This window comes from Lissotriton helveticus, chromosome 2_2 (assembly GCF_964261635.1).
Source record: "Lissotriton helveticus chromosome 2_2, aLisHel1.1, whole genome shotgun sequence".
Lineage (NCBI taxonomy): Eukaryota > Metazoa > Chordata > Amphibia > Caudata > Salamandridae > Lissotriton > Lissotriton helveticus.
In genome coordinates, this window is record NC_136060.1 from 512,894,824 (window position 1) to 512,910,175 (window position 15,352).

The following is a 15,352-nucleotide window of genomic DNA, read 5'->3' on the forward strand; positions in this document are numbered from 1 at the left end:
ACCGGAGGCAGGGGCCCCCATCGATAAGGATAGAGGCCACTCCATGGATATGAGAGGCAGGGGCCACCATCGATAAGGATAGAGGCCACTCCATGGATATGGGAGGCAGGGGCCCCATCGATAAGGATAGAGGCCACTCCATGGATATGAGAGGCAGGGGCCCCCATCGATAAGGATAGAGGCCACTCCATAGATATGGGAGGCAGGGGCCCCATCGATAAGGATAGAGGCCACTCCATGGATATGAGAGGCAGGGGCCACCATCGATAAGGACAGAGGCCACTCCATGGATATGAGAGGCAGGGGCCCCCATCGATAAGGATAGAGGCCTCTCCATGGATATGGGAGGCAGGGGCCACCATCGATAAGGACAGAGGCCACTCCATGGATACGGGAGGCAGGGGCCCCCATCGATAAGGATAGAGGTCCTTCCCTGGATATGGGAGGCAGGGGCCACCATCAATACGGATAGAGGTCACTCTATGGATACGGGAGGCAGGGGCCACCATCGATAAGGATAGAGGTCACTCCATGGATACGGGAGGCAGGGGCCGCCATCGATAAGGATAGAGGTCACTCTATGGATACGGGAGGCAGGGGCCACCATCGATCAGGATAGAGGTCACTCCATGGATATGAGAGGCAGGAGGCAGGGGCCACCATCGATAAGGATAGAGGTCACTCCATGCATACGGGAGGCAGGGGCCCCCATCGATAAGATTAGAGGCCACTCCATGGATATGGGAGGCAGGGGCCACCATTGATAAGGATAGAGGTCACTCCATGGATACGGGAGGCAGGGGCCACCATCGATAAGGATAGAGGTCACTCCATGGATACGGGAGGCAGGGGCCACCATCGATAAGATTAGAGGTCACTCCATGGATATGGGAGGCAGGGGCCACCATCGATAAGGATAGAGGTCACTCCATGGATACGGGAGGCAGGGGCCACCATCGATAAGGACAGAGGCCACTCCATGGATACAGGAGGCAGGGGCCCCCATCGATAAGGATAGAGGCCACTCCATGGATATGGGAGGCAGGGGCCACCATCGATAAGGATAGAGGCCACTCCATGGATATGGGAGGCAGGGGCCACCATCGATAAGGATAGAGGTCACTCCATGGATACGGGAGGCAGGGGCCACCATCGATAAGGATAGAGGCCTCTCCATGGATACAGGAGGCAGGGGCCCCATCGATAAGGATAGAGGTCACTCCATGGATACAGGAGGCAGGGGCCGTTATCGATAAGGATAGAGGTCACTCTATGGATACGGGAGGCAGGGGCCACCATCGATCAGGATAGAGGTCACTCCATGGATACAGGAGGCAGGGGCCGTTATCGATAAGGATAGAGGTCACTCTATGGATACGGGAGGCAGGGGCCACCATCGATCAGGATAGAGGTCACTCCATGGATACGGGAGGCAGGGGCCACCATCGATAAGGATAGAGGTCACTCCATGGATACGGGAGGCAGGGGCCACCATCGATAAGGATAGAGGTCACTCCATGGATATGAGAGGCAGGAGGCAGGGGCCACCATCGATAAGGATAGAGGTCACTCCATGGATATGGGAGGCAGGGGCCACCATCGATAAGGATAGAGGCCACTCCATGGATACGGGAGGCAGGGGCCCCCATCGATAAGGACAGAGGCCACTCCATGGATACGGGAGGCAGGGGCCACCATCGATAAGGATAGAGGCCACTCCATGGATATAGGAGGCAGGGGCCACCATCGATAAGGATAGAGGTCACTCCATGGATATGGGAGGCAGGGGCCACCATCGATAAGGATAGAGGCCTCTCCATGGATACGGGAGGCAGGGGCCACCATCGATAAGGATAGAGGCCTCTCCATGGATACGGGAGGCAGGGGCCCCATCGATAAGGATAGAGGCCACTCCATGGATATGAGAGGCAGGGGCCACCATCGATAAGGATAGAGGCCACTCCATGGATATGGGAGGCAGGGGCCACCATCGATAAGGATAGAGACCACTCCATGGATATGGGAGGCAGGGGCCACCATCGATAAGGATAGAGGCCACTCCATGGATATGGGAGGCAGGGGCCACCATCGATAAGGATAGAGGCCACTCCATGGATATGGGAGGCAGGGGCCACCATCGATAAGGATAGAGGCCACTCCATGGATATGGGAGGCAGGGGCCACCATCGATAAGGATAGAGGCCACTCCATGGATATGAGAGGCAGGGGCCACCATCGATAAGGATAGAGGCCACTCCATGGATATGGGAGGCAGGGGCCACCATCGATAAGGATAGAGGTCACTCCATGGATATGGGAGGCAGGGGCCACCATCGATAAGGATAGAGGCCTCTCCATGGATACGGGAGGCAGGGGCCACCATCGATAAGGATAGAGGCCACTCCATGGATACGGGAGGCAGGGGCCCCATCGATAAGGACAGATGTCACTCCATGGATACGGGAGGCAGGGGCCACCATCGATAAGGATAGAGGCCACTCCCTGGATATGAGAGGCAGGGGCCCCCATCGATAAGGACAGATGTCACTCCCTGGATACGGGAGGCAGGGGCCACCATCAATAAGGACAGAGGCCACTCCCTGGATACGGGAGGCAGGGGCCACCATCGATAAGGATAGAGGCCACTCCATGGATATGAGAGGCAGGGGCCACCATCGATAAGGACAGAGGCCACTCCATGGATATGAGAGGCAGGGGCCCCCATCGATAAGGATAGAGGCCTCTCCATGGATATGGGAGGCAGGGGCCCCCATCGATAAGGACAGAGGCCACACCATGGATACGGGAGGCAGGGGCCACCATCGATAAGGATAGAGGCCACTCCATAGATATGGGAGGCAGGGGCCCCCATCGACAAGGATAGAGGCCACTCCATAGATACGGGAGGCAGGGGCCACCATCGATAAGGACAGAGGCCACTCCCTGGATACGGGAGGCAGGGGCCACCATCGATAAGGTTAGAGGCCACTCCATGGATACGGGAGGCAGGGGCCCCCATCGATAAGGATAGAGGCCACTCCATGGATACCGGAGGCAGGGGCCCCCATCGATAAGGATAGAGGCCACTCCATGGATATGAGAGGCAGGGGCCACCATCGATAAGGATAGAGGCCACTCCATGGATATGGGAGGCAGGGGCCCCATCGATAAGGATAGAGGCCACTCCATGGATATGAGAGGCAGGGGCCCCCATCGATAAGGATAGAGGCCACTCCATAGATATGGGAGGCCGGGGCCCCATCGATAAGGATAGAGGCCACTCCATGGATATGAGAGGCAGGGGCCACCATCGATAAGGACAGAGGCCACTCCATGGATATGAGAGGCAGGGGCCACCATCGATAAGGATAGAGGCCTCTCCATGGATATGGGAGGCAGGGGCCACCATCGATAAGGACAGAGGCCACTCCATGGATACGGGAGGCAGGGGCCCCCATCGATAAGGATAGAGGTCCTTCCCTGGATATGGGAGGCAGGGGCCACCATCAATACGGATAGAGGTCACTCTATGGATACGGGAGGCAGGGGCCACCATCGATAAGGATAGAGGTCACTCCATGGATACGGGAGGCAGGGGCCGCCATCGATAAGGATAGAGGTCACTCTATGGATACGGGAGGCAGGGGCCACCATCGATCAGGATAGAGGTCACTCCATGGATATGAGAGGCAGGAGGCAGGGGCCACCATCGATAAGGATAGAGGTCACTCCATGCATACGGGAGGCAGGGGCCCCCATCGATAAGATTAGAGGCCACTCCATGGATATGGGAGGCAGGGGCCACCATTGATAAGGATAGAGGTCACTCCATGGATACGGGAGGCAGGGGCCACCATCGATAAGGATAGAGGTCACTCCATGGATACGGGAGGCAGGGGCCACCATCGATAAGATTAGAGGTCACTCCATGGATATGGGAGGCAGGGGCCACCATCGATAAGGATAGAGGTCACTCCATGGATACGGGAGGCAGGGGCCACCATCGATAAGGACAGAGGCCACTCCATGGATACAGGAGGCAGGGGCCCCCATCGATAAGGATAGAGGCCACTCCATGGATATGGGAGGCAGGGGCCACCATCGATAAGGATAGAGGCCACTCCATGGATATGGGAGGCAGGGGCCACCATCGATAAGGATAGAGGTCACTCCATGGATACGGGAGGCAGGGGCCACCATCGATAAGGATAGAGGTCACTCCATGGATACGGGAGGCAGGGGCCACCATCGATAAGGATAGAGGCCTCTCCATGGATACAGGAGGCAGGGGCCCCATCAATAAGGATAGAGGTCACTCCATGGATACAGGAGGCAGGGGCCGTTATCGATAAGGATAGAGGTCACTCTATGGATACGGGAGGCAGGGGCCACCATCGATCAGGATAGAGGTCACTCCATGGATACAGGAGGCAGGGGCCTTATCGATAAGGATAGAGGTCACTCTATGGATACGGGAGGCAGGGGCCACCATCGATCAGGATAGAGGTCACTCCATGGATACGGGAGGCAGGGGCCACCATCGATAAGGATAGAGGTCACTCCATGGATACGGGAGGCAGGGGCCACCATCGATAAGGATAGAGGTCACTCCATGGATATGAGAGGCAGGAGGCAGGGGCCACCATCGATAAGGATAGAGGTCACTCCATGGATATGGGAGGCAGGGGCCACCATCGATAAGGATAGAGGCCACTCCATGGATACGGGAGGCAGGGGCCCCCATCGATAAGGACAGAGGCCACTCCATGGATACGGGAGGCAGGGGCCACCATCGATAAGGATAGAGGCCACTCCATGGATATAGGAGGCAGGGGCCACCATCGATAAGGATAGAGGTCACTCCATGGATATGGGAGGCAGGGGCCACCATCGATAAGGATAGAGGCCTCTCCATGGATACGGGAGGCAGGGGCCACCATCGATAAGGATAGAGGCCTCTCCATGGATACGGGAGGCAGGGGCCCCATCGATAAGGATAGAGGCCACTCCATGGATATGAGAGGCAGGGGCCACCATCGATAAGGATAGAGGCCACTCCATGGATATGGGAGGCAGGGGCCACCATCGATAAGGATAGAGACCACTCCATGGATATGGGAGGCAGGGGCCACCATCGATAAGGATAGAGGCCACTCCATGGATATGGGAGGCAGGGGCCACCATCGATAAGGATAGAGGCCACTCCATGGATATGGGAGGCAGGGGCCACCATCGATAAGGATAGAGGCCACTCCATGGATATGGGAGGCAGGGGCCACCATCGATAAGGATAGAGGCCACTCCATGGATATGAGAGGCAGGGGCCACCATCGATAAGGATAGAGGCCACTCCATGGATATGGGAGGCAGGGGCCACCATCGATAAGGATAGAGGTCACTCCATGGATATGGGAGGCAGGGGCCACCATCGATAAGGATAGAGGCCTCTCCATGGATACGGGAGGCAGGGGCCACCATCGATAAGGATAGAGGCCACTCCATGGATACGGGAGGCAGGGGCCCCATCGATAAGGACAGATGTCACTCCATGGATACGGGAGGCAGGGGCCACCATCGATAAGGATAGAGGCCACTCCCTGGATATGAGAGGCAGGGGCCCCCATCGATAAGGACAGATGTCACTCCATGGATACGGGAGGCAGGGGCCCCCATCAATAAGGTTCTATATGAATAGCCAGGTGTTAATGCCTGAAAAAGAGCAGTGTGCCTGGTGGAATGACAAGGCCTTATTATATCTTGATAAAGTAACGTATCTAAGATTGGTTTTATATCGCTCTGACCTCCTGGTTTGGGAGGATATTGAGCCTGGGCTCACTCCTTAATGGAATCACGTGATTCTGTGTCTCACTCCCTCCATTCCTATCCAACGCCGGAGCCAGGCCGGTGCCTGAGGGATGAGAGCCGATGGGGACAGGTGAGCCGCTGCTCGCTGGAGGGCTTCCATAGCCGCGCCCGCGGGCAGTTACCTGTGAGTTGGGTACAGTCCGGATACTGGGGAGCTGGTGGTAAGTTAGCGCAGAGAAGGGTCATGCTGGTAGGGCCGCCTCTCTGGATACGAGGGTCGTTTGTGATGTCATTCAGGAGATCGATGCACCTAACAGTAGGTTCAGGAGAGCGGTCACTTAGACGCTTTTGTGGCCAAAATGTATCTAAGGACACATTATTTATGCTTATGTTGTTCCTTTAGTATAACATGTAACGCTTCTGTTTGCCACTTGTCTGGTTTGTGATATATGTTTTTTTGTACACCAGCATTTTGTCTTGAGAGTAAATGTCTCCATTTTAAAAACAATTGTCTTATTCTGTGTGATAAATATTAACTTTTGATATTGTAAGTATTGAGTTTATGAATTGAAATGCTTCTTCACTCCTTCTTTTTTGTGTATTCACTATTGTTCTTAATTGTCATTGGATGTGCTGAGTCGCGCAGTCTACGTGGCCGCTCTCCTGAACCTACTGCTAGGTGAATCGATCGATTGCCCCTGGTTCAGGGTTGTTGGACAGCCTCTGTGGTCGCTAATGTCGTTCAAGAGATGCCAAGAGGTTGGAGCCTGGTTCAACGGCTCCTAAGGGTTGCGTCAAGCGTCTCTGGGGTACGGTCACCCTGGCATTGGGTCATTGTGGGTTAAGATTCAGCAGTGAAAGTGATCATGTCATAAACTTGCCCACAGCATCAAATTCACTCCAGAGACACAGCAGAGATCTTCTCACCTTGAAAAACGCCTTGATGGCGGGCAGGTGCGTTGCACACGTCTGTCTATACGACTCGTCCACCTTCTCCCCAACCTGCAGAAGAGAATGAAGAAAGGAACCATCAGAGGGGGGAATGCATGATCTCTCCTTGCACCCAAGCACGGAATCCTTGAATGTCATCAATCTCCTGTCCAATGTTACAGTGCCTCTCCGTGCCCCCTCACTGGATGTATATCATTACTACGCATGCTTTTACAACGCATACCTTTACCACGCAAGTTTTACAACGCAAGTCGTTACAACGACTTGCGTTGGGAGGCGCTGGATAGTGAATAGTTTAATTTACTATTCCAACTCCAGTCCCCGTGGATAGTAGGGAAGGAGTTGGATATTAAATCAAACTATTCCCTATCCTAGAGCGCCCCCCAGAGCAAGTCGTTATAACGCTTGCATTGTAAAAGTTGCGTGGTAAAGGTACTGCGTGGTAAAAGTTGCGTTGTAAAGGCTGTTCCCCCCTCACTCTGTACCCCATCATGGCCGGCCTCTTCTGGCCAGTAATCCAGCATCATCTTTGACCCCTCCACTTTCTGCGCACATTTATTCAACTTCCTGGCTCTGCAGGGTGCAAACCCTCCCATGTACCCTAGATTCGCTCCAGACTCCCTTCTCTGCTCTGAAGCACTCACTCTTGGGATCATTCTTTTGTGGCTTGACGGCCGCCCTCTTGGGGGGGGGTCGGTCTCCCCTCTTGAGATATTGCAGCTCTTCAGCTCACCTTCAACGCTTCCTTCTGCCTCTCTCTAAGTTCTGGACTTACATCAGACCTCTCTCTTGCCTCTCCATGCTTCTGCTTCCCTCTTTCTACAGGTACTCCTGGGAGTAGCCGTGTGCTTTATAAATGACATATAACATAACAGATTGCAAAGGAGAAGATATCCTATTTAGCCTTGGCTCTCTTTGCAGAACGTCCTCCTACCCAGGAGACCCCTAAAAACACCTCTGTTTTTATTAACAATGGTGACGGCATCTCTGATCTTCTGGCCCATAGCGCCTGGAAGCCCTGTATGGGGACCATGCTCTTTAACATATCTAACATAAGCCTCTCTCAGTGTCCCCCAGTGTCACTCCTTGCACCATCTCCGCGAGGGCCTATCCTTGCTTCAAAACCTTCGACGTGCGTTTGTTTCTGCTTCTTCCCCCTCGACACCCCTCAATGCCGGTCTCCCCTGGACGTTGGCACCGATTACCCCCTTCTCTGCGTGTTGTGCCATCGATCTAGTTTATGCGGACATCACAGGACTTAATTCCGTGCTTCGATTTTATTTCCCAGGCGCAGAGTCTTGAAGTAACGCAGACCCCGGCACATGCACTCAAGTTATGGGAACAGGTAACCCCCTTTCGGTTCCGTTTTTAATGACTATTCAGTGTTCTAAAGAAGTGGGGCAGCAATAACACCTGCCCGCTCCTCTTTCCCGTAGGTGCATCACTCATGTTGAGATCCCATCGGATCATCAATAAGGTAAATACGGACATTTTCATGAATGTTACTGTAGAGACAAGAACCTATGTCAATAGACTTCACTATGAATATCAATATATCACTCCACAGGGACGATATTTGGAGACAGCTCTATTTCTCTAACAAAGTAACACCCATGATCTTTTTGTCAAATTTTAAACGTTGTGGTTGAACTTGATGCATGTTTTTGCGTGTCACCCCTTGGTATTAACAACACGCATTTTATGCAGGATAAGATCACGGCCCAAGCCCAACCTTGCCCAATGCACTTCGGCTTAATCTATGTCGGCCTTGTCTTAATGAGTAACCTTTTTGTAAACTCATGTACCTCTGTGATCCCCTTTTCCCATTTGCTGGCCTTTTTAGTAATTTCAATCATGTTTCCTATAGAACATGCCATCCCCTTCCCCGTGTCCTGAAGAAGACCCGCCATGTAAGGGACACCATCCCTACGAACAGGGTCGAAACGTCGACTGCTAGACCTCAAACACATGACTAGAGTGTGACGATCAACACCAGTTACAACATGATGCTTTGAATACTATTTTCATTAAAAAAAAATTGGATGCATTCCTGTGTGGGTCCCATGTGAAGCCACTGTCAATTGTTAGAAGAAATTTACAACTGACTTGTCACTTTCTCTCCAGTTGCACTTATCCCTGCACATTGCACCCCCCCCCCTTTTTCCCTGTAGCGTGGGCACTGAAAATGATAAAAATTGTATTTCTGTGTTAAAAAGTTACAATGCAAGAATAAAATTCACAAACACTATGTGAATAAAACAATAGTGTTTTACTAAATAATTTTGTCATTTATTGGTTTTCTATGTAATTTGTTTCGAATAATTCTGACTTGGTCAGGGACCACTCTTTTCATAACATCGATCAAGGCTCAGCACTTCACTCAGGGTCAGTCTTACATTCTGGCTCCTGCTTCTCCCAGGCCTTCCTGGAGTCACTCATAAACTGAACCCCCTCATTTATTTCACCGATTGTGCTGCAGTATTTTGTGGCTATACAAAGAAGTTTCACAAATCTGCTACAGAACTTTTTTTTTTTTTTTTTTTTTTTTTTTTTTAGTTTTAACCAACCTTTATTGCTCTCTGTCAATGAATGAACACAGCCTGTAGCCTACAACCTGGGGGGGCGGCGGCAATCTGTACAGTTAGATATCAAGTCTCTGCGGCCATTGCAAATGTAATGGAGCATCCCTGCCCCTCTTTCAATCAAATCTGCTACAGAACTAAAATGAAATGAACACATAGAGAGACAAAGCGTCGGATTTAGATCTCGGCGGACGGGTTACTCCGTCACAATCATGAAGGACAGCCCATGCGCCGAAGTGTAAGCCCCATGGGATATAATGGGATTTCCAGTTCCGCAGCCGGGATACACGTCACCTTTGTGATGGAGTCACCCATTGGCCGGGATCCTAATCAGGCGCTAAAACTTACAACCTGACTTTTGTTGTGCAGAGTCAAGTGGACGCCACCCCACCAGTGAGCCGGTCTCCGCTCATCTTTAGCACAAACCCCAAAACCCCCATGCCAAGATGCCTGTGGGCATGGGCTGTATTTTATAAGTACATCCAATCAAATCAAATGATAAAATGCTGGTCTGGGCACAACAGAGGTAATTTTTGACATACAGGGCCCCCACCCACAGCTGGAAACAACAGGATTAACTCCTTCCGAGGACCAGTTTCTGGCATTCCAGCCGTCTTCAGCCCGGCTTGCTTGAATCCAGTAGCAAAGTGAGCAAGGGACTCACGTCTGAGCATACCCTGCCACACTTATAGCGGCCAAAAGCGGAAGCTTGTTTCCGGTCCAGGGAAGACATGGCTTGGCAGTTCGGGCTGGACTGCTCCCATGAGGCACAGGGTCAGACTGATTTGCATATGGCCATGTCTGAACTGGGGTGGCTGAGTGGGCTAAAGAATGATGATGGATTAAACCCAGATCAGTTGACTGGGGGTGAGTGCTTGATTTGTTCAGATGCTCCATCTATTACCACCCCCTTTTGTACCGCATCTCCCAGATGCGTCACGTTGTAAATACCTCGCAGCATAGCGCTGGCTTTGCGCTGCTGCAGCGTCACAAAAGTGACGCAATGGCAACGTGAAAGAGGCGCAAGCGGCTTGTAAATCTGCCCCTCTGTCCTCACCAGAGGCTTTCTCTCCGCGTCCAGAGAGGAGCGAAGGGCACCCTTGCCAAGAGTCCTGACTCATTTGGGAGACTCCCGCTTTTATGGAAGCCAAATATGGCTTTATATTGACTGTCTCCCGCCTGAAGTTGCCTCTGCTTCAATAGAAGTCAATGGGAGAAATAGATTCTCCCGATAATTTATTTTTAAATCTCCCACTTTCCTCGTCTAAAATGTTGCCATGCACGGAAGTGTACATGCTCAGGTTTGAGATGGGTGGGGAAGGGGGTCCCCCACGGTGGGGGTACCCCAGTCTTCTATGAATAAAGGGGGCCCCTCATTTTGTCAGCTCGAGTGTATGGGGAATATGCGATGTTACTTCGCATGAGGTACAACGCATGCAATTACAACACAGTCATTACAATGACTGCATTGTTACAACGCATATCATTACATCGCAAGTCGTTTCTACAACTTGCTGTAGGGGGCGCTGGAGTTAGGAATAGTATAATTTACTATTCCAACTCCAGCCTGCGCAACAGTATGGAAGCTGTTGGAATAGTAAATTATATTATTCCTTAATTTAGAGCGCCCCCTACAGCTAGCCGCAGAAACGACTTGCGTTGTAATGGTTAGCGTTGTAACAATGTGGTCGTTGTAACAACCACGTTGAAGTCGCATGCGTTGTACCGCATGCAATATAAACGCTGATTTCCATGTATGGGCATTGCCAGAGGCCCCATCACCATCCCTTGCAGAGGGGCCCCACATTGTATGGGCACCTTTCAATGGAGGACGCCTCTGCTGCGTTGCTTTGTGAAGGATCCGATGGTGACCAAAAGTGAGACAAGGGGAGGGGCGGAAGAGCAACCGCGTGCACGTGAGCACGTGCGCGTGCACCCAACCACATCCCATCCGCCCCGCCGCCACCACCTGCCAGAACAGACAGACTGCTGCATGGGAACGTATGACCTCACACTTATAATTCAGGGTTTTATACGAGATGGTAGTTTAGTGCCCTCGACTGTCTGGAACAAAACAACGGAGGGGAGGCCAGAAAGGGGGCGGCGCTTGTCAGTGTGGGAGGGAAGCTGGATATTATAGAAAAGTTGTGACGTCATGATCCCTGCTTCAACAGGCAGCAGCAAAAGTGAAAGACAGATCAGAGGCCATAACTACAGCTGAAGTTTAAACAAAGAAATGGGGAACTGGTGCTTTTATCCTCCCGTTTCGTCTATTTATTATTTTAAAATGAGCTGTGAACACCAAAAATAGCTACTTATGGGAAAATGCTAGGTTTTTTGCCTGCTGTACGTCTTTTCCAGTGAGATGCAATCTCTATAGATGTTTCTACACATTCTGAGCAAAAGCATTCTTCAAATCCGATTTACATTCAACTAATATCTTTTCACAACAAATTACGGACTGCTTTTTGGTGAGTTTAACTTCACCCTGCAGACTCTACTTCCATTGTTCATGTCGACAGTCATAAGAAAGAGCAAGACCCCAAAGATAAGAGGTTTGCAAGAAGGATGCAGGCAGTATTTCCTGCTCCCCTCTCGCCCCCCTCACTCTCTTGACACTGGTGCTGTGGGCAGTATTTCCTGCTCCCCTCTCTCCCCCTCACTCTCTGACACTGGTGCAGTGGGCAGTATTTCCTGCTCCCCCTCTCGTCCCCCCTCACTCTCTTGACACTGGTACTGTGGGCAGTATTTCCTGCTCCCCTCTCTCCCCCTTACTCTCTGTGACTGGTGCAGTGGGCAGTATTGCCTGCTCCCCTCTCCCCCCTCACTCTCTGACACTGGTGCTGTGGGCAGTATTTCCTGCTCCCCTCTCTCCCCCCTCACTCTCTGACACTGGTGCTGTGGGCAGTATCTCCTGCTCCCCTCTCTCCCCCTCACTCTCTGACACTGGTGCAGTGGGCAGTATTTCCTGCTCCCCTCTCCCCCCTCACTCTCTGACACTGGTGCTGTGGGCAGTATTTCCTGCTCCCGTCTCGTCCCCCCTCACTCTCTGACACTGGTGCTTTGGGTAGTATTTCCTGCTCCCGTCTCGTCCCCCCTCACTCTCTGACACTGGTGCTGTGGGCAGTATTTCCTGCTCCCCTCTCGCCCCCTCACTCTCTTGACACTGGTGCTGTGGGCAGTATTTCCTGCTCCCCTCTCGCCCCCCTCACTCTCTGACACTGGTACTGTGGGCAGTATTTCCTGCTCCCGTCTCGTCCCCCCTCACTCTCTGACACTGGTGCAGTGGGCAGTATTTCCTGCTCCCCTCTCGCCCCCCTCACTCTCTTGACACTGGTGCTGTGGGCAGTATTTCCTGCTCCCCTCTCGCCCCCTCACTCTCTTGACACTGGTGCTGTGGGAAGTATTTCCTGCTCCCCTCTCTCCCCCTCACTCTCTGACACTGGTGCAGTGGGCAGTATTTCCTGCTCCCGTCTCCCCCCCTCACTCTCTTGACACTGGTACTGTGGGCAGTATTTCCTGCTCCCCTCTCTCCCCCCTCAATCTCTGACACTGGTGCTGTGGGCAGTATTTCCTGCTCCCCTCTCGCCCCCCTCACTCTCTGACACTGGTGCTGTGGGCAGTATTTCCTGCTCCCCTGTCGCCCCCCTCACTCTCTGACACTGGTGCTGTGGGCAGTATTTCCTGCTCCCCCTCTCGTCCCCCCTCACTCTCTGACACTGGTACTGTGGGCAGTATTTCCTGCTCCCCTCTCTCCCCCTCACTCTCTGACACTGGTGCTGTGGGCAGTATTTCCTGCTCCCGTCTCGTCCCCCCTCACTCTCTGACACTGGTGCTGTGGGCAGTATTTCCTGCTCCCCTCTCTCCCCCCTCACTCTCTGACACTGGTGCTGTGGGCAGTATTTCCTGCTCCCCTCTCTCCCCCCTCACTCTCTGACACTGGTGCTGTGGGCAGTATCTCCTGCTCCCCTCTCTCCCCCTCACTCTCTGACACTGGTGCAGTGGGCAGTATTTCCTGCTCCCGTCTCCCCCCTCACTCTCTTGACACTGGTGCTGTGGGCAGTATTTCCTGCTCCCCTCTCCCCCCCTCACTCTCTTGACACTGGTGCTGTGGGCAGTATTTCCTGCTCCCGTCTCCCCCCCTCACTCTCTGACACTGGTACTGTGGGCAGTATTTCCTGCTCCCGTCTTCCCCCCTCACTCTCTGACGCTGGTGCTGTGGGCAGTATTTCCTGCTCCCCTCTCGCCCCCCTCACTCTCTTGACACTGGTGCTGTGGGCAGTATTTCCTGCTCCCCTCTCCCCCCCTCACTCTCTTGACACTGGTACTGTGGGCAGTATTTCCTGCTCCCGTCTCCCCCCTCACTCTCTGACGCTGGTGCTGATTGCAGTATCACCTGCTCCCCTCTTGCCCCCCTCACTCTCTGACATTGGTGCTGTGGGCAGTATTTCCTGCTCCCCTCTCGTCCCCCCTCACTCTCTGACACTGGTGCTTTGGGAAGTATCTCCTGCTCCCCTCTCGCCCCCCTCACTCTCTCACACTGGTGCTTTGGGCAGTATTTCCTGCTCCCCTCTCGTCCCCCCTCACTCTCTCACACTGGTGCAGTGGGCAGTATTTCATGCTCCCGTCTCGTCCCCCCTCACTCTCTGACACTGGTGCTTTCGGCAGTATTTCCTGCTCCCGTCTCATCCCCCCTCACTCTCTCACACTGGTGCAGTGGGCAGTATTTCATGCTCCCGTCTCGTCCCCCCTCACTCTCTGACACTGGTGCTTTGGGCAGTATCTCCTGCTCCCCTCTCGCCCCCCTCACTCTCTTGACACTGGTGCTGTGGGAAGTATTTCCTGCTCCCCTCTCCCCCCTCACTCTCTGACACTGGTGCTGTGGGCAGTATTTCCTGCTCCCCTCTCGCCCCCCTCACTCTCTTGACACTGGTGCTGTGGGCAGTATTTCCTGCTCCCGTCTCGTCCCCCCTCACTCTCTGACACTGGTGCTGTGGGCAGTATCTCCTGCTCCCCTCTCGCCCCCCTCACTCTCTTGACACTGGTGCTGTGGGCAGTATTTCCTGCTCCCCTCTCGCCCCCCTCACTCTCTTGACACTGGTGCTGTGGGCAGTATCTCCTGCTCCCCTCTCGCCCCCCTCACTCTCTTGACACTGGTGCTGTGGGCAGTATTTCCTGCTCCCCTCTCGCCCCCCTCACTCTCTTGACACTGGTGCTGTGGGCAGTATTTCCTGCTCCCCTCTCGCCCCCCTCACTCTCTTGACACTGGTGCTGTGGGCAGTATTTCCTGCTCCCCTCTCGCCCCCCTCACTCTTTTGACACTGGTGCTGTGGGCAGTATTTCCTGCTCCCCTCTCGCCCCCCTCACTCTCTTGACACTGGTGCTGTGGGCAGTATTTCCTGCTCCCCTCTCCCCCCTCACTCTCTTGACACTGGTGCTGTGGGCAGTATTTCCTGCTCCCCTCTCCCCCCTCACTCTCTGACACTGATGCTGTGGGCAGTATTTCCTGCTCCCCTCTCGCCCCCCTCACTCTCTGACACTGGTACTGTGGGCAGTATTTCCTGCTCCCGTCTCGTCCCCCCTCACTCTCTGACACTGGTGCTTTGGGCAGTATCTCCTGCTCCCCTCTCGCCCCCCTCACTATCTTGACACTGGTGCTGTGGGCAGTATTTCCTGCTCCCCTCTCGCCCCTCTCACTCTCTTGACACTGGTGCTGTGGGCAGTATTTCCTGCTCCCCTCTCGCCCCCTCACTCTCTGACACTGGTACTGTGGGCAGTATTTCCTGCTCCCCTCTCCCCCCCTCACTCTCTTGACACTGGTGCTGTGGGCAGTATTTCCTGCTCCCGTCTCCCCCCCTCACTCTCTGACACTGGTACTGTGGGCAGTATTTCCTGCTCCCGTCTTCCCCCCTCACTCTCTGACGCTGGTGCTGTGGGCAGTATTTCCTGCTCCCCTCTCGCCCCCCTCACTCTCTTGACACTGGTGCTGTGGGCAGTATTTCCTGCTCCCCTCT

General features: G+C 53.7%; 1 protein-coding gene across 2 annotated transcripts in view; it reads right to left on the bottom strand.

Annotated features, from left to right (window-relative positions):
* Positions 1-15,352, bottom strand: part of LOC144821588 (uncharacterized) — a 669,657-nt gene that overhangs the window by 232,903 nt on the left and 421,402 nt on the right. For both annotated transcript variants that reach the window (XM_078678797.1, XM_078678798.1), the window contains one exon: positions 6,733-6,807. In XM_078678797.1, the coding sequence (XP_078534923.1) occupies positions 6,733-6,807 (75 nt within the window). The remainder of the gene's footprint in view (positions 1-6,732; positions 6,808-15,352) is intronic.